The following is a 17,832-nucleotide window of genomic DNA, read 5'->3' on the forward strand; positions in this document are numbered from 1 at the left end:
AGCGTCTCCTTCATCGTATTCTTTTAGCCATACTGTTTGCATCTGATCAATTTCTTCGGGTTGTCGTGACCTGGGAAGTATGTTTTTTCCCTTTTGTCCCATAGGTGTATTGGGCATAGGTCGTTTTTGCAGTCGAAGAATTGCCACTTGCAGCGGTACGATCGTTTGGTTTCTTCTGGGAACCATCCTGATCCGGACTTATCCGAGTAGTGTACTCTGCAATGGTCGTGAATGCATGTGACCCATGATAACTTCTCATGTTCTGGGTTCCTAGGGTCCATCCAGTAGTCGTATTCCTTTGATCTACTGATGTCCTTGGCCTTTCTCTTGTGGCCGTGTTGGAAGGTCTTCCAATCGTTCCTGGTCTGGCAGAGTTCGTCGTAGATCTCTTGCTTCTCTTCTTCCGAGATTGGCAACGTTGGTTCTTCCCATGATCGGATTGCGTCTTCGATCCAGCTTAGTTCCCATGTTGTTGGTAGGAACTCCAATATTTCGGTTGAAACGTTTTCCTTGTTTCGTTGTACTTCTAGTGACAATCGGTAGAAGTCCTGTCGCATAGCAGCCATGATGCTAGGTTCCTCGTAGGCGTACTCGATATCAGCCTTGTTGAGGTGTCGTAGTAGCTGGTTGATCTGTCCTGCGAGCTTGTAGAACTCTTCTTCCTGTACATAAGGTGTGGATGGCCTGTTGACTTCTTCGAATGTGGCCATCTTGCCGAATTTGGTCTGGTCGATTTCCGTAGCCTCTAAGTTCTTGGACTCATCTTCGAGCATATCGTACTCCGAAGTGGGCTCTTCTTCTGAGTCTGATTCCACGAGTGTGAGGTTATCCAATCCCAAAACGCTTTCCTGCGTGTTGATTTCGATGGTTGGTTTGGATATGACATTCCATGTCTCGTGTCGCTCAGTGGGTACTGCTTTGTGGATAACGTTGAGTTGTCTAACCACTTTGTTCTTGCTGTGGCAGTCCCTAGCCATGTGACCTTTCTTGTCACAATTATAACAAGTGATCTCCTTCTTGTTATATGGCTTCTTCTTGTCATTCCTTCCGAAACTCTTGCCTTTGTTGATGTTGTCCAGTTGCATTGCATCAGGGTCATGCCAGTTGTTACCGGCGGAGGGTACAACACCTCCGGGTGTCATCCGATATCCTGGTTTCTTCTTGAAGAATCGTCCCTTTGTGCGTTGCACTGACTGGTTGGCTCTAACCGGTCGGATTTCCTGCTGCAATTCGTAGAGTGCGTTGTCGATACGAATTGATTCTCGGATGAGATCCTGTAGGTTGTTGATTGCGACGCCGCTTCGCATAAGCTCTTCTTTGACTCTTTCCTTGAGTCCTTGTCTGTACATAACCCTTAATGCCTTGTCGTCCCAGTCGGTCTTCAGGGCGTGTCCCTGGAAGACACTGGCGTAGTCGGCGACTGATTGGGTTTGTTTGAGCTGTTGGATTGCACGATCTGCCTTGGATTCTTCGTTGATGACTCCGAATTGCTGTCTAAGCTTGTCTTTGAAGGTTGGGTGGTCTTCAAACATTCGTTCAATATCGTCGTCGTCATCGTTGTCGTCCATGTATTTGTTGAGGTAAGGCTTGATCCAGGTGGCGGCAGTTCCTCGCATGTAACTTGCCATGAGCAGTCCACGATCAGTAGGGTCGACCTTCTCATCTTCAAACCTGAAGAAGAGATCGAACTGGAGAATCCAGTCTTCGAGCTTGTGTCGATCGCCGTGAAATAGATCGGGTCTGGCCACCTTGGTGCGGCTTGACGAAGTTTCGTTAGGTGTGTTCATCGGGGTGTCACTCATCTTGAGGGTGTTCAAAGTGTGAAGGTCGTCCGAAGATGATCTTGGGTTGGTTCTCGGGGATGGAGTGATGCGATGGACACGAGGTTGTATAGCACGATTGGTAGATCGATGTAATATACGGGGAGTTGAGAATCAAGTACTAATCCTTAGATTTCGAAGTTGAACACAATGAACCGTAAGGGCTCATTGCCTACTGTTATATAATAAGCGTGCCCTCCATTGTGGCCTTTCCCTCCATGGAGGTCGCACCCTCCGTGGAGGTCATGCCCTCCATGGCGGTCATGCCAAGGTTGGAGGGCAGGTCACGTGACTGCGCGGCACAAGCTTACCCGCTGTGCCCCGCCTTCAACGTTGTCCTGCCGTTGTTGCTTGTCCTTCTCCTTGCAATCGTAACACTTATCTAGTATTTATTAGCTCATCCAAATCTAGATGGTCGAACAATAAGATAGGGCTTGCCTAGCTTAGGGAGGTGTTTAAGCTAGCTACAAGGTCTAAAACGCTCTATTCACATCGATTACTTATTATAGATGGGCACAGATCTCATATAAGTTAGGAGTTTTTAGACTATTGCAATAAGAACAGGATTCTCCTAACTATCTTTCCTTCTTATTCAACCTATACCCTCCAGCCCCTAGATATTGCGATGTTTAGGCCTCTATCAGCTGCCTATACAAATAAGCTAATTACCTTTACCTACACTACCTAGGGCTTCTCCAAAATAAGAAAAGGAGACTTCTTCTACCTTTTTTAGCCCGCCTGGATATCTACTTTTAGGCCTGAGCTCATCAAAAAGGCCTTTACCGCCACCGGCATCTAGCCACCCAATCCAGCTCGTGTACTCAAAAGATTCACCTGTACTACCCCTAAGGTAGTAGATAAGGACGAGGAGTCAACGGAGCCTATCTACGGGTTAGATTAGCGCAGGATCTATTCACTAATCGTCAAAGTAGCCAAGGGTGAAAGGAGGAGTAGGGAGGTGAAAAGACTCCGGAGAACCATCCATCATCTCGCCACCCAAAATACGCTCCTTCACAAGGAGGTAAGGGGTCTCCTAGATAGGTTGAGTAGAAGGGCTCACCAGCAAAAAAGCTACCCCTTGAAACTCCAAAAAAACAAGGATAACTATCATGGGGGAGCTATTTTCTGGTCGCCAAGGAAGATCCGGGAGGCCAAGGAGCGTAGGATCCAAATAGAACAACAGAGAGATCAGGAGGCACTCCAAAAAGCTGAGATGAAAGAGTTGAGAGACCAGACAAGGTTATACAAGCTTCGATTAGCTCAGAAGAAGCGTGCCGAACGAGAGGCAGCCAGGGAGAGGAGGATGAAGGAGAAGGCCGAGAAGGAGGCTGAACGCGCCCGCAAAAAGGCCGATCACGACTCCAAAAAAACTATCCAACAGTCCAAAAACGGTAAGCGTAAGGCTTCAACAAGCTCCAGTAATCGCAATAAGCGTCAAAAACGTGTTGCGGATGCTGCAGCTGTTGAAGAGGCCTCAGGAGCTGCACCAGCCCCACCACCAAAAGTGAGCCGCTGCGGCCGGAACATCAGATTGCCGAGCAAATATAAGTAGCGCAAAGTAATCAGGGGCATCAAAATACTACTACTCTATGAAATCTCACGATAATAGCTTTTGTGTGGTGATCTATAGCCTCATTTTTGGATTTGAGATGGTGTTGTTGGGCGGCGCATTGCGCGCACGGACACGGTAGCGTGGGCCCAGGGTTCAGCGCATCATTTCTTGAGTCGCGTCCACGTCCTGAAAGCTCACCGTCCGCCGCTGCGAAAATGATCACAAGTCGTTTCTTTGCACCAACCGCCTGTGCAGCTGTTGCGACTACAGTCTGAAGCTCATATTCAGCAATCTGGCGTATTTGCGATTGCGCCAGCGCCGCGGAGGTGGCTTCTACCAACTTGCGACTCCACTCCGAGTAGACCTCGAGACCTGAATGACTGTGGCTGGTGACAACAATGCCGGCTGCGCGCCCTCGGGCTTCCTTCGAGCCTATACCACCTGACTTTGATGTGCGCACATTTGTCGAAACGGCAGACAACTTCCAATATGTCGACCGTATATCCTATGAGATGATCGCGAACAATGGCGTAGAAGCCTTCGAGAAACTTGTCCTTTTGCACGTTGTTATAGGTGGAAAGCCTCTGGTGATTGACGGTTTTGAGGAAGTGCTGGATCCTTGGACCTTCACGCCCTCCTGGCTGCGCGACAACCATGGCGACAAAAGTAAGTATGCCAGTCAGCAACTGGGCGCGTCGCTGACAGAAATGTAGTTGAGAACGCGCACAACCTCACCACGAAAGAGAATATACCTCTGACTATCAAACACTACCTCAAGCACATGACCAAATTGACCGAGCAGTTCTTCGACGGAACCGACAAATGGCGAGACAAGGCCCGTCAGCGCATATATCTGAAGGATATAGATTGTCCACAAGTGTGGCAAGACAAGCTGAAAGAAAATATTCCCTCAGGATTGTTCTATCTGAACGAGAGCACTGGCGAACCCGGCGGCCCCGGAGCCTTGGACGAGTTCGGTGGTCGCAAAGGACGAGGCATTGGGCGGGCGGGAGATCTCATGAGCAGCCTACCACCAGAGATGCGCGCCGAGAACCTCATGTGCTACATTGGACATGAAGGCACCTATACCCCCTCTCATCGAGAGATGTGCGCCTCTCTCGGTCAGAATATCATGGTGAACGCTTCAGGGACTATCAGTGAAGACGGCAAATCCGAACGCCCAGGTTCATCCATCTGGTTCATGACGGAGAGCAAGGACCGCCATGTTGTCTCCGAGTACTGGCTTTCTATATTAGGACACGACATCGAGGTCGAGAACCACTTTGCACAGCTCATCGCATGGAAGAAGGCCCCATTCCAAACCTACGTTGTTGAGCAGCGGCTGGGCGATTTTATTCTCATACCACCATTGGCTCCCCATCAAGTGTGGAACCGCGGCACTAGAACTATGAAGATTGCATGGAACCGAACAACCGTCGAGACTCTGGAACTCGCACTAAACGAAGCCTTGCCTAACTCACGTGTCGTTTGCCGAGATGAGCAGTACAAGAACAAAGCCATCATCTACTATACCCTCCTCAAGTATTCTAATCTCATCAAATCCGCTCGTGCGCAGGTAGAAGCAGGCGGAGAACAAGCAGAGGCGATTCAACGATCTGTCAAGATAAAACAAGTCCAGAAAGACTTCAAGAAGCTCTTTGACTTGTACAAAGTCATTCTTCTATCAGAGATGTTTGCGCCGGACTCGCGAGAGCATCCCGAATTCCTTCCGTACGACAGTAACGTGACGTGTGCGTACTGCAGGTGTAACATCTTCAATCGATTCTTGAGTTGCAAGACTTGCAAGAACCTATTCAGCTCAGAGATTGAAGAGCCTTACGACGTCTGCATGGACTGCTATTGCATGGGTCGAAGCTGTGCATGTCAATCAGGCTACACGTGGGTAGAGCAGTGGAAGTGGAAAGACTTGATTCACAAGTATGAGGAATGGCGGGCCAAGATCATCGACATCGATGGTTATGTCAATGAGAAGACACCATTGCCCCTACAAGAAGAGCGACGATATCTAGGCAAGAAGACATTGGCTCAAGTCTGCCAAGAGCAGCTGCGAGTTCGACCCTTTGTCGACATCAAGAACCCACAACCCGAAGGCGCATCCGAGGATGACGAGCCGATCGTGGACGAGTACGGAAACGTCAAGAAGGTCTCCAAAAAGAAGTCAAGACAGTGGCAAGCTAAGCATAAGTCTTGTCACTTTTGTCTTCACCGGCATCCTAAATGGAAAATGGCTTTCTGCTCGAGCTGCGATTTGGCATATTGTTACGGCACCTTGTTCCGAGCACATGACATGATGCCGCTAAATGTAATGGAGGCCCACAACTGGAAATGTCCACATTGCCACAGAGTCTGTAACACTGGCGCATGTCGGCGCGATCCTAGGCAACACCCATACGAGCCCAAGGGAACTCTACTTGGCCACGACACCAAGAAGGTTGCTGACATACGTTCCGTGGAATGCCTGGTGGACTTTGGCATATCGAACCTCAATTGGTTGCGGGAAGAAGAGGGTATGGCCCAGACTGTAATGCAGCGACGGATGCAGCAGGCAGAAATGGACAAGATGGCGGATCCCTCTCTCGATGCGAGATTTATGGAGGATGACGATCACGCGTATACCAGATATGGAATCACCTATTCCCCTGCTGAGGACACTCACGGAAATATGAACGAAAATGGAGGGCCCTCTCAGCTCCTGGGGACCAATGGTGACTCTTACTTTCCTGATCCTGACATGGACAACGAGATCCCACGTCTGGGTCAGAAGCGCGGCCATGAAGAAGACGAGGAAGCAGACGGAAACCGTCGGAAGAAAACCAAGGGCAAGAAAAAGAAGGACGAAGATGCACAACCGCTCCAACCAAAGAATGCATCTGGCAAGCAATACCAGAAGGAAGTACAGAGGAAGCTTCTTGAAGAGGCCAAACGCGAAGACAGATTCATTCTGGTTGCCGCTAGGATGAAGGGCAAATCTAAGGTCGTAAGGCTGTCTTTGCGTACGGGTCTTCTCGAGCAGATCCGCCAACGACCCGAACCGGAACGCCCAAAGGTCTTGAGACAGATGACTTCAGAAGAGGTTGAGATGTCTGGTGACATGCGGTCCATCCTGCAGTCGGATGTCGTGCCCAAGCCGAATGCGCTCAAGAGCGTAGCCGAAAAGGAGAAGGATGCGAAGACATATCGCGTTCGTGTAGAGGAAGATGGAGCATACTCGACAAGGAAACGCAATCCTGAAGGCAGTGGCACCGCAAAGCCTGGAAGACCTCGTGGTTCTAGACGATTCGAAGAGATCACACTCGATTCAGACGAGGAGTTTGCCGCTGAAGACGGCGAGCCAGAACAAATGGGCCGACCACGTGGAAGAGCATCGAACTGGCTAGCTCGCCGGAATGAAGATGAAGAAGACCTACCAACAGAGCTGCCGACGAACTTCAGGGAGGGTGATCTGAGACCCAGTCGAGAAAAGGAACGTCGAAAGACTATGCCCACAATATCAAAGGCAGGGATCAGACCGGTTGGAAGGCCACCAAAGAACCCACAACAAGACATCACGGGCGGTATATCCGGACACCCATCTGATGAAGATGGTATCCACGAGGACGATGAGTCCAATGAGACATTTCTCCTCGCACAGCAGGCTGCTGCTGCTGCCCTCGAAGCGCAACGCCTTGAGGAGGAGGCGAAAGCACGTGCCGAGGCTGAAGCTCGAGAGGCTCAGGAGAATCTTCGTGCGAAGATGGCCTTGTTCCCAGGATCAGATGACGACGACCAACTTCTTGACAACTTTCTTGGAGATTTACCAGTCGAGGAAGACTCAGTTGAAGATGAGGTCCAACCTGAGCATGTTCAGTCTACATACGCGCAACCTAGTAACACAATCCCAAGTGGCTTGAACGGTAAACAGACAAACTTTGTTGCGGTATCTGCCAATCGAAACGGCAATACTACACCATCATCAAGGTCTGCATCGATTGCCAAAAAGGCATCAGCGATCAACCTCTCGGATACTGAGAGTGACGACGAGATTCCCGCGACTGCGCCCATAATCAAGAGACCTTTAGGCAGGCCACCTGGTCGATCTTCCATGGTCCCCACGAGAGGTTCAAGCACTGGAAAGCGCGGTCGTGGGCGTCCCAGAAAAGCGGCATAATATCATGATATCAGGCGTTCGGTATTTACATTACGGTGTTTGTGTTTTGACTACTTCTATACCAAATGGTTGTTCAGCATGGCGTGCTTGGGTTCTTACATACCAATGGGGCTTCTTTCAGGATTTAATGCATGCATGGCTGTTATATTCACAACCTTTCATGTGCTATATGAACATTAGGGTTACGGGCGAGCTCCAGTAGAGCTTGCAGTTAGTTAGGTAGTACCAATGGGGCTTCTATCAGGATTCAATGCGGGGATGGTTGTTACATTTCAGACCTTGCATGTTCCATATGAACATTAGGGTTACGGACGAGCTCCAGTAGAGCTTGCGATTAGGTAGCTGTCGATAGGAATGAATGAGGATGATACAGACTAAACCTAATATTGCACTATCTGCATGACAAGGAATGCTAATAGTGGACTATGACCTTGGAAGTTATTAAGCATCCGCAGTACTCACGTGGGATTGAACCGTACATCCATGTGGCACAGAAGCCAACAGCAATTCAATGTCATCGAAAACCTCCAGGCCACCCGCGATCACTAGCTAGCGCGAAACGAAGCAGGTTAATAGTGGACTTGTGAGGAATCTATGTCACGATGTAGACATGTCAGCATCACGTGACTTCGCGTCGGCGTTCTAAACGCGTTCTCCTTTCTCTGTTCCCACAAACTCAACCCGCGCATTGCAAAATCATCAAACATTTAACAATGCCGCAATTACAAATCAGCACCATTACCCTCACGACCTTCAAAGACGTGTTATCCCGCTATAGCGCGACTGTACCAGAGAAACTACGCGACCTAGACACGCAGCGCTACGACGCCATACCCACAGCCGTAGCGACAAGAGCAGACAGCGAGAAACACCTCACAAAGGACGAAGTCGAAAAGCTGGTAGGATGGAAACTGTAAGTGTCCGACTAACGTCAAAAATATCTGTATTTTCGCTCACAGACGAAACAGCAAGCACGGCACCTTCCGTCCAGCACTCTTAGGTCTAGTCCAAAGCAACACCTCGCAAACGGTGGAAGACACTACAAGAAAAGCATATAAAGCGCTCTTTGACGACAAAACAGCTCACGCGAATGCCCTTCCTGCGCTGAAGACCCTGGTAGAGTTGAGGGGTATTGGACCGGCAACTGCGTCCCTATTGCTATCTGTTCTGGAACCTACTGAGGTGCCTTTCTTTTCTGACGAGCTGTTTCGCTGGTGTGCGTGGGATGATGAGGGCAAGGCAGGGAAGGGGTGGCAGAGGAAGGTCAAGTATAACATGAAGGAGTATGAGACAGTGGTGCAGAGGGTGGAGAAGTTGAGGGTGAGGCTGGGTGAGAAGGGGAATGAGAGTGTGAGGGCGGTGGATATTGAGAGGGTTGCTTGGGTACTGGGGAAAGAGGGGAGGGATGTTGGGGTGGTGGATGGAGAGGAGGAGGATGTGAAGACGCAGGGGGCAGAAGTGAGTGAACAAGCCGAGGGAGAAGAGAAAGAGAGGGAAACTGCAGTGGACGAAGATGTGCGAGTTGAGAAAGAAAAGGAGAGAAAGCCGGCAGTGAAGAAGGGTGCCAAGCGCAAAGCTACAGACGGCAAACCAACTGCTGAGGGTACACGGAAGAGAAGTCGTGTAAAGAAGACGTAGTCGTGTCTCGACTACACTGAATAACCGGATGCTTTAAAACTATTCATACATGAAATCAACAGCCTAGCTTGTTCCTTCTCCACTCTTCTCCCATACTCACCGGTGCACAAATCCTGCACATTCCCACTAAGCCCTATCCTCTCACCATGTCATTCTCCTCTTCCTCCCAAATCACACGCTTACCCTCGTTTCCCACCTCCCCTGCCACCCCGTCCATCACCATCACCTTCACCCCAACCCTCTGCCCAAACCCCGACTCCGACCCCGACCTCCATCCTAGCCTCGCTAAATCCCCAGACATGCAAAACCACAACCCGCTACGATCGGTGTGCTTGACGCATCTATGTCATGCATACCGCATGATCACCCACTAGCGCGCGTCCCACTGTAACGCAAGGAAGCCAGGCCCTCAGTCCCAGTTAGCTTAGTCCTTAGCGCCACTACTCCATCGTGCTAAAAGCCCGTAGCCCATGAACAATGTACCCCATGGATGGGGCGAGGGAGATTGTCAAAGCGTTAACAAGCAAGGCAAGCGTTTCGCGGATAAATAAATTGTGGATGGATGGGACGGCGGGGGTTTGCAAGCGAGATGGGGTAAGGAAGAGGGGCTTAGCGAAGTTGGGGATAGATTGGGCATTCTGGGGGGGTTTTTTTACGGCGGGTAGGGCGGTTGAGGAGAATTATCTCGTGAGACAGAGAAGAGGTAGGGATTACGGAGGATGCGAGGTGAGATGCGAGATTGCTTGCGTCTTTGCGTTCTGCGTTTATCGGTCCCTCTGTATGTCGTGTATGGTGAAAGCTGACACGGGCACGCGAAAGCGGGTAAGTAGGTAATTCAGAAGCCTTGGTAAAAGTGGGGTATAATTTACTTTGGTGATGGAAAAGAGAAGGGGTTACCGATTGCGAGGGATGTGGTGAAATGTGCGATGGTTGTGTAACGTGGAGACGTGTATCGCGCCTACCACGACTTGGAAGTGGTAGGTGGATGAAAAACGTCCGTATCCAGCGTATAGGATAATACTCCACCACTTAAGCTTACCTGTTTCTGTCTACCAGATCCTGGAGCTTTTTCACATGTCCAACACGGAATTCATCATCTAACATGCAGCTCGCTCCCGATCTAGCAACTCTCCGCCGCCACCACATCTCACATCCATCCTCGCTTACACATTCCGCCCAAATCACGCCTCGATACTGTAAACACCTCAATCAATCCATATTACCCGAATGAGGAAGTGGCCGCACTCTGGTTCCAGCTGAGAAACTTCTTGATCGGGAAACAGGATCTGACAGCTATCATGCAGCATCGAGCCACGTGTTTAATTTGGCTATCTGTTCAGTCAGCTCTTGTATAACCCAGTTTAATGGCGATGCGATTCGGCGTGATGGGCCAGCTCAAGCGTGAGGCATCGGAGTGCACAACCGACCAACCAGCCAGCCACTTGCTCCTCCAAACCCTATTTCCTTCTTTTTTTGCCCTCCCACAAGAAAGCGCCGTTAACTACCCGTCCGCCGCCACCGCGTCCGTGACATGTCCGTTTCCATCGTCTCCGTTTCCGTTTCCGTAAACTTACCAATCTTTTCCCCCTTACCTTAGGTACGTGTACACTTCCCCGCTACCTCTTTCCTTTTTCCTCGTATCCACCCTTACCCGCCATGTAACGATCGCCAGCTAGACAAGGTACCAAGGTAAGACAAGCCGAACAACAAAAACGGTTGAATAGCGTAACCGTGGTTTCATCTGCATCTGCGCTGGTAACTGCTACGATACATGTAGCCACCAGCTACTGCGCCCAGTACATACGACTACGGCTATGCTCGCTAACCAACGGATGAAGCGGATATGAGCGATGCAATAGACATGGATGCGTGTACTCGGTTATGGTATAGAGTTTCCACAGCCGAGAGATGTACAGGAAAAAAAGAACCTTGGAATAGCAGAGTTTCATTTCGTAGATAAGAAGCTCGTTTTTTGCATAAGTTTGTACAGTTTAGTCTCTATACGACCAAACAGAACATGAAAGTGGATGCATATGGTGTGTTGAGAGGATAATTGTGGAAATGTATGCGTCATTTTTGGCGTGATCTACCAAGTCGTCGATCTTTGGTACAACACACCGACCTCAACATACCATCTACGCAATACGCACAAGCACACGTGGTGATTAAACCGGGGAACAAAGAAGAATGTGGATACTACTACTACATTAGACCAGCTTTGAATGCAATTATACTACATACGTACATACATACAAACTCCGATGCTTCCGATGCTAACAAAGAGCAACGTGTAATAGCCGTGATCACATAAACACGCACACGCATACGCAGCCGCAATTAGTGAGACACGCAAAAAAGAACCATCCAATCAACCGTTGTGTCTATGATGCAAATGCTTCCGATAGTTCCGATTTCCAATTGCGCCCCCGCCAGCCACTTTACTCGCAAGAGGGAAAGAGAAGGAAAAGATGACGAAGAAAAGAAAAAAGCGCCAAAGCCTCCCAAAGCCACACACTAGTGCGCATCATGTCATCCCGATCGTCTCGACATAGTCGTCTTTCATCCTTCATTCATAGCGGCAGTAAGAGGGCTTACTTGTGTGCTCCTCACTCTGCTACTACTAACACAGCCACGCATGCATGCACACAGAAACCCAAGGGAAGAGGAAACACAGATAAGTAAATGTATGGGATAAGAGGATAAAAGGAACAAACAAGATGGAAGTAAAACGCCGTCTTTTGGGTAAGAAAGAACGCTCGCCCATGCATGCAACCCAGATCCAAGTTTCTTGTTCAAAACGCCCTGCGCCTGCCCCCTTGGTCCGTGATTGGTGGTTAATGCCCATGTTTGTTTGTTTTGTGACTTTGTATATGTACACAGTTGTTATAATGGGAATCCAAAAGTATGCGTACTCGTACAACGGCTAGATCTTGGGTATTGTGTAATTCATGACAGTAGAGATGTCGGTGTGCGTGTTTGGTGTCGTTATTCTGATTCAGCTGTCCGGTCGCAGACTGACTGCGGCTCGGGTGGAGGAACTTTCTTGACTGTTCCGTTACTTCCACTTCGGTTTGAGCGCCGCCTAGTGTTTAGTCCTGCATGAATGCTCTGGCGAGCCAGTTCGGCATTGGAGACTGAATTGCTTCGGTGCGAAGTGTGCGTAGGTACTTTCTTTTTAGCAAAGCCCATGATTAGTCCATCTTCATCACTATCATCATCTTCATCACTCTCGACAGCATGATCACCATCATAGCCGGCAGAATCATCGACAGGGGGTTCTAGTTGATGGACTGGAAAGGATTCGGCATTTGCAGAATTCCATGGTCGGTCGTCAAACGCGTCGCAACCACCTTGGGGTGGGGAACCGGCGGAAGCGACAGAAGGGATCGAGGGATTCGATTCAGATTGTGACATGGCAGAAAACTGGTCTTCGGACGATGAAAGAGCCAGGCCTCGACTTGATCCACCGACAGGACTATTCTCGGAGGACTGATCGTTGCGATGCCAGTAGTCTTGGTTGTTTTGTTGGGGGAATGTGATTTCGTCATCTGGGCTTGGGGGACAAGCAGATTGGGCAAGGCCCGATGGGGATCTTCGGTGTGTACCAGAGTAGGATCTATCACGAGCTGCTGACTGCTCTACGCCGAGCCGCCGACGATACTCGTCCTTTGCGCGGTCAAAACGATCCTCTGACCTCTCTCGTGCGATTACTGACGGGCTAGAAGGTCTCCGGTCAGTGGGGCGAAGCCGTTGCGGCACTAAGCGAGGGTCTGCGAAGCCCAAAGTCGGGCCAATTTCAAGCTCGTTAGCGGCTGCCCAGTTCCTGTGCAGTCGAGAAGACAACGAGGACAATGATGATTGGCGGGATGAGGGATCGAGACGACCACCGGACTGAGCCTCTGAATTGCAGGGTGAGGAAGTCCGCGCGGTAGGAGAAAGATCTCTCAGGGCGTCGGGCTGGTTGACTTGACCAGAAGCACATGTGGTGCTGATGGCGAGGCTTGGAACACCATGTGCATCATCGTCTCCTCCGACTAGTCTATCGATCGACCTGGCCCGACTATGTTCTTTTGGGGGCTTTAGTTTGTCTTTGCTTCTCATGCTGTTAACAACACGTCGAGGAAGACCACCAAACAGGCCACCTAGCTGCGATCCACCCGGGGTGTCCAGGGCCATCGGAGTACCAGGCAAAGCCGGAGGGAAGTTGGGTGAGGCTGATCGACCGGGGAGCAGATCTGCTTGGCGTATTGTGCTTATTGACGAAAGAGCCCGGTCCTGCATGTGCGGTCGCTGAAACTCGTGTTGTGCAGGCGATGCAGTCCGAGAATTCGGACTGTCAAAGTACCTGGAAAGCTCCTTTGCCTCTGGGCTGGCGGTGACACTGTGCGACAAAGGGTGATCTGACTCACGTGAGCGCGTCAGAATCTCCAAGATGGCGCCAGGTGCCAGGCTACCACGTCTGCCCTCATATGGGCGAGCATCCTGGCTGATGGTGCTGCTTGAAGAGTTTGCGGTGATGCTGGGAGGTGCGTCCTGATTCGCTGCGGAGCTCTGAGCGCGGCGTCTTGAACCCGAACTGCGAGTTGTGAAGCCTTTGACAAACTCTGATGTTTTCTTGGCAGCTGAGCGAAGACGATCGACGAAGCCGATGGGAACAACGGCCTCCTCGACGTCCTCTTTGGAAATCTGAATCTTCCGGCCGTCGAACGATCTGCTCGGGTCGGTCTCTTCAGCCCAGGAGATGTGGTTGGGTATACCAGACAGTAGCCATGGGTGGCGTTTGATCTCTGGTATAGTAATGCGGTGTCGTGCATCCTTGATCAACAAACGTCGAAGAAGATCGCGTAGGTTCTCATCAACCTCCTCGTATTCTAGATCGTGTGGAGCTCTCTTACTGCTCATCATTGGTTGATTGTTGCGGGAGTGTGAGTTGGGTCGCGAGTTGGAGTGTTCGGCAACAGGCTTCAATCGGAACCTTGGTATGTAGGGCTCGTCTTCACTAATGACTTTCATCAAAGTGAAGGTGTTGGTGTCATGAAAGGGCACGCGACCGTAGATGAGGCAGTAGAGTGTGACACCCAGGGCCCATACGTCGATACCGCCGTCAATGAGGGGAGTCTCAGAGTCGATCTCTGTGCGACAGAGCTCAGGAGCGTAGAAGGCGGGGGTGCCAACAGTTTTTGCTAGTTCGATGGCTTCGTCGACCTCTTGGTAGTCGGATTCTGATTGCTCGCCGTTGCTTTCATCCGTCTTTTGCCGTCCCAGATACGACACACCAAAGTCGGAGATCTTGATGCGGTGCTCCCGAGTAACGAGAAGGTTGGCTGGCTTGATGTCGCGGTGGATGACATTTTGATAGTGCAAGTACTCGATGCCGAGCACGGTATCCTTGAAGGCTTCCCAAGCTGCATGGGTGGTCATGAGGGGAACATAGTTGAAGTGTTCGGGTATCTCCTCGTCAGGGTCAGTGAGACGGGATGACGAGCTGCCAGCAATGCTCGGCACGCGCCCCCGCAATAGGTCGTTGTCGTAGGCACCATACATTGTTCCCTCAAGTCCGTCAACATAGGAGTTGTTCATTGGCTCAGGAGAGCGGAAAGCCGTCTCCATGTGGTCATCATGGTGGCCCGCGCCGTCTTGTCGTTCACGAAAGTGAACACGGTTGGGCGTGCGGTCGTCATCACGGCTAGACGCCTGAGAAGCACGGCCAGTCTCGGAGTATTCGTCTTCGGAGTCGATTCCAAACTCAAGACTCCAGGCAGGGTTGGACAAGCCGTCTTTACGACGAAGGTACGCCTCCTTGGCCAGCCGACGTTGCTGACGAGCAAGCTTCTGGTGGGCGACACGTATGATCCTCTCGTCTTCCAGTATTGCACTGTCATTGTCGAAGATGCCCTGAGACTCCCGCTTGAAACGACGCCACTCGACGAGACAGATTTCGCGAGCGCCTTCGGTCCTCCACTTGACTTCACCCAGCTCGACGTGCTCAAGTACAATGTAGACCTTCTTCTTAGCCGGGTCGTCTATGACCTCGAGCAAGCTGACGATGTTGGGGTGACGGGCCTTTTTGAGAATGGCAATTTCACGCTTGATCTTGTCCTCGTGACTGTTGTTCTTGCCCAGACGTCGACGTTTAGAGTAGCGGTCGACGATCTTGATGGCGACATAGCGGCCGTGGACCAGGTCCTTGCCGAGCTTGACTTTGCCATGCACGCCTCTTCCCAGCTCATCGATGATCTCATACTGGTTCACTATCTTACGACCGGAAACGGGGTCAGCCTGCACGTCTGCAATGTGTGTCTCCTTGGGCGCCTGTCTATGCGTGTGGTGCAGCCAGGGGGTCGAGTAGGTTCCGTCGTCTGTCTGCTGGTCAGGGTCCTGAGAAGAGCGGCGCTTGGACGGGTTGAACAAGCCGGGACTGCTGACAGGAGAGTTGCCGACAGTGCGCGGGGCAGACTCCATAATGTCCTTGTAGTGGTCGTGGGAGAGACCAAAGGCACCCAAGCTGGATAGCGAGTTGGCGGCCGAGTGCGAGGGGTGGGAGCTGCGGGAGCGCACAATGGGAGGCACGTGTGGCTGCGGGTACTGCTGGAGATGCAGGGCAGCATACGACTGGTTGGGGTAGACGGGACCATCGCGCTGGCGTGTGGGGAGGGGGAGGGGGTACGGGCTCTGAGGGTCGACTGAGCTGGCCCGTAACGTCAGGTTGCTAGCCGTGGATGCGGTCGACAGATCTCGCATGAAGGTAGGGCGGTCGTGGAGCGGGACGAGGGGTGCTTGGGAGTGCTGGGCGTCGTGGTGAAGTTTGGTGAGGGAGCTGTGTGAGGCATGCGCGCTGCTGCTGGGCGAGGGGTTGGAGGAAGCGGGCGGCGTGTCGTGGGGGATGGGCGACGAGTAGATGCGGAGGGGCTGCGGCGAAAAGTACGACGGTTCCGGGTCGAGGGTGTGAATGTGCGAGAGCAGCGAAGCGTTGAGGGCGTCTGGTACCGAAGGCAGTTCGGAGCGGGGCGTGCAGTCGTTCTCATCAACGGGGTCCTGACTGGCATTCTGGCGCTGGCGCTGGCGCTGGCCCGGCGTCTGCTGGCCGTCCTGCTCCTGGTCCTGATGCCGATGCTGGTCTTGCGGGTGGGCTGCGGTCCCGTCTTGCGCCGTGTACTGGGACAGGTAGCACATGGATGAGGCTGGCTCCCATGGCGTTGCTGCGTGGCGTGGATCCCCTTCGGCTGTCAGGACGGCATTTGGGTCTACCATGGCAACTGCAGCTCGAACGTCTCAGGTCAGCGTAACCGTGTCACCATGCCAGGCCTTCTAAGCGTAGTCGGGGCCTGTGTCGTTGGCGGAGCGTCTCATTGCGCGGCGGGCGGGAGAGCGAGGTGGCACGGCGGGGACAATGGGGGCATGCACAGGCAGGTGTGGACGTGGAGATGTTTTAGTGTTTCTGTGCAAAAGCTGAAGGCTGAAGTGGTACGTGAGGAGGCAGAAGGGTGGAGCGGGTCGTGGGCTCAACGGCTCGATATGGATTTGGTTGAGAGAGACACGATCGGCCGACCTGCGCTGTCCCGATGGAGTAGGGATGAGCACTGGTATTTTGGGGCCTGTGAATGACGCTCTTTGCTCGCCGGCGGGAGAAGGCCGCCAAGCGCGGTGGGGACACTAGGGCGGTAGCCAAGGCTGGACAAGGGAAGGAAGGGAATGGGTAGTAGTGATGGTGATAATAACTTAATGGACGGCGCTGTACTGTATGTATGCCATGTGGTCTGCTGCCCAGCTCTCCCGCGCGTCGAGTCGACTGGGGACTCTTGTTGAGTGTCGCGCGTCGCAGTCGCAGGCCAGGCCGTGATATGGGCTCGCCGGCAACGACGCCAGTGGTGTGGCAGTAATGCCAGTATGCCAGTATCACGTACATGACACTAGACGTGCACCGCGCCCCAACCGGCAACGCGCCCTGGCCGCGACTGGCTCAACCACACCAGGCCGGGGGGTTGCCCGTCGTGAGGGGCGGCGTTCGCCCGTCCAGGTTGGCTCAAGATGATGACGACCGAACAGCAGAGACGCTGGACGCGTTCCCAGCACTTGCAGCCGCATGTGCCTCAACCCTCAACCCTCAACTGCCTCAAAGGCCCTGTCGTGCGCTGCGGTTGCGTCGGCAGCACGCAGCGCGCTCCACCATTGTGCTGCATTAGACGACGAAGCGCGATAAGAGCGACCAGTCGTAATGCTGCAAACCCTGCCAACACTGGCCAAACTGGCCAAACTCTAAAACCTCGCAAGCCAGTCATGCCTACCCTGGCCCGGCTGCACTTGTTTTTTTTGCTGTTGCTGTCCTGGCACTGGCACTGGCACTGGACCCTCTGTAGCTAAACTAAATCCGTTCCCCAGATCTACCAGTACCCTCCATGGCCATGTACCTGTACCCATCTGCTCAGGTACCTGTTTTGCTTCTTCGCTCCCGCCGTGCCTGCATCTACTCTGCCTCTGCTCTACCACTACCACCTACCTCTCTGCTCTGCCTCGCAGCTGCGTCACGGGCGGCCTGACAAGCCATTGGCCGCATGCGCTCGTCATTGTTGGGCCGGCACACACACCCTCCCTCACACATGCCATAGCTCGACCACACTATCGCTACTGACACCATTGCCGGGCCTATCGTGAGA

The 17,832-nt window shown here is 52.2% G+C and overlaps 5 protein-coding genes across 5 annotated transcripts; 3 read left to right on the forward strand and 2 right to left on the reverse strand.

The window, feature by feature from the left end:
* Window positions 1–23: 23 nt before the first annotated feature.
* PtrM4_091300 (uncharacterized protein) lies at window positions 24–1,532 on the reverse strand (the record flags this gene model as incomplete). Its single annotated transcript, XM_066106952.1, has 1 exon — window positions 24–1,532. One exon carries the CDS (start codon window positions 1,530–1,532, stop codon window positions 24–26), a length of 1,509 nt encoding a protein of 502 aa, XP_065962620.1.
* A 1,501-nt stretch (window positions 1,533–3,033) lies between these two features.
* On the forward strand, window positions 3,034–3,372 carry PtrM4_091310 (uncharacterized protein; the record flags this gene model as incomplete). The annotated part of the gene is made up of 1 exon (XM_001934425.1): window positions 3,034–3,372. One exon carries the CDS (start codon window positions 3,034–3,036, stop codon window positions 3,370–3,372), a length of 339 nt encoding a protein of 112 aa, XP_001934460.1.
* A 398-nt stretch (window positions 3,373–3,770) lies between these two features.
* Window positions 3,771–7,540, forward strand: PtrM4_091320 (JmjC multi-domain protein; the record flags this gene model as incomplete). The annotated part of the gene is made up of 2 exons (XM_001934424.2): window positions 3,771–4,038; window positions 4,086–7,540. The coding sequence occupies 2 exons, from the start codon at window positions 3,771–3,773 to the stop codon at window positions 7,538–7,540; spliced, it is 3,723 nt and encodes a 1,240-aa protein (XP_001934459.1).
* Window positions 7,541–8,253: 713 nt separating this feature from the next.
* Window positions 8,254–9,178, forward strand: PtrM4_091330 (DUF1421 multi-domain protein; the record flags this gene model as incomplete). The annotated part of the gene is made up of 2 exons (XM_001934423.2): window positions 8,254–8,453; window positions 8,509–9,178. 2 exons carry the CDS (start codon window positions 8,254–8,256, stop codon window positions 9,176–9,178), a joined length of 870 nt encoding a protein of 289 aa, XP_001934458.2.
* Window positions 9,179–12,797: 3,619 nt separating this feature from the next.
* PtrM4_091340 (SPS1, Serine/threonine protein kinase) lies at window positions 12,798–16,429 on the reverse strand (the record flags this gene model as incomplete). Its single annotated transcript, XM_066106953.1, has 3 exons — window positions 12,798–12,804; window positions 12,840–16,217; window positions 16,335–16,429. The coding sequence occupies 3 exons, from the start codon at window positions 16,427–16,429 to the stop codon at window positions 12,798–12,800; spliced, it is 3,480 nt and encodes a 1,159-aa protein (XP_065962621.1).
* Window positions 16,430–17,832: the final 1,403 nt, after the last annotated feature.

The sequence above is a fragment of the Pyrenophora tritici-repentis genome, chromosome 4, assembly GCF_003171515.1.
Source record: "Pyrenophora tritici-repentis strain M4 chromosome 4, whole genome shotgun sequence".
NCBI lineage: Eukaryota > Fungi > Ascomycota > Dothideomycetes > Pleosporales > Pleosporaceae > Pyrenophora > Pyrenophora tritici-repentis.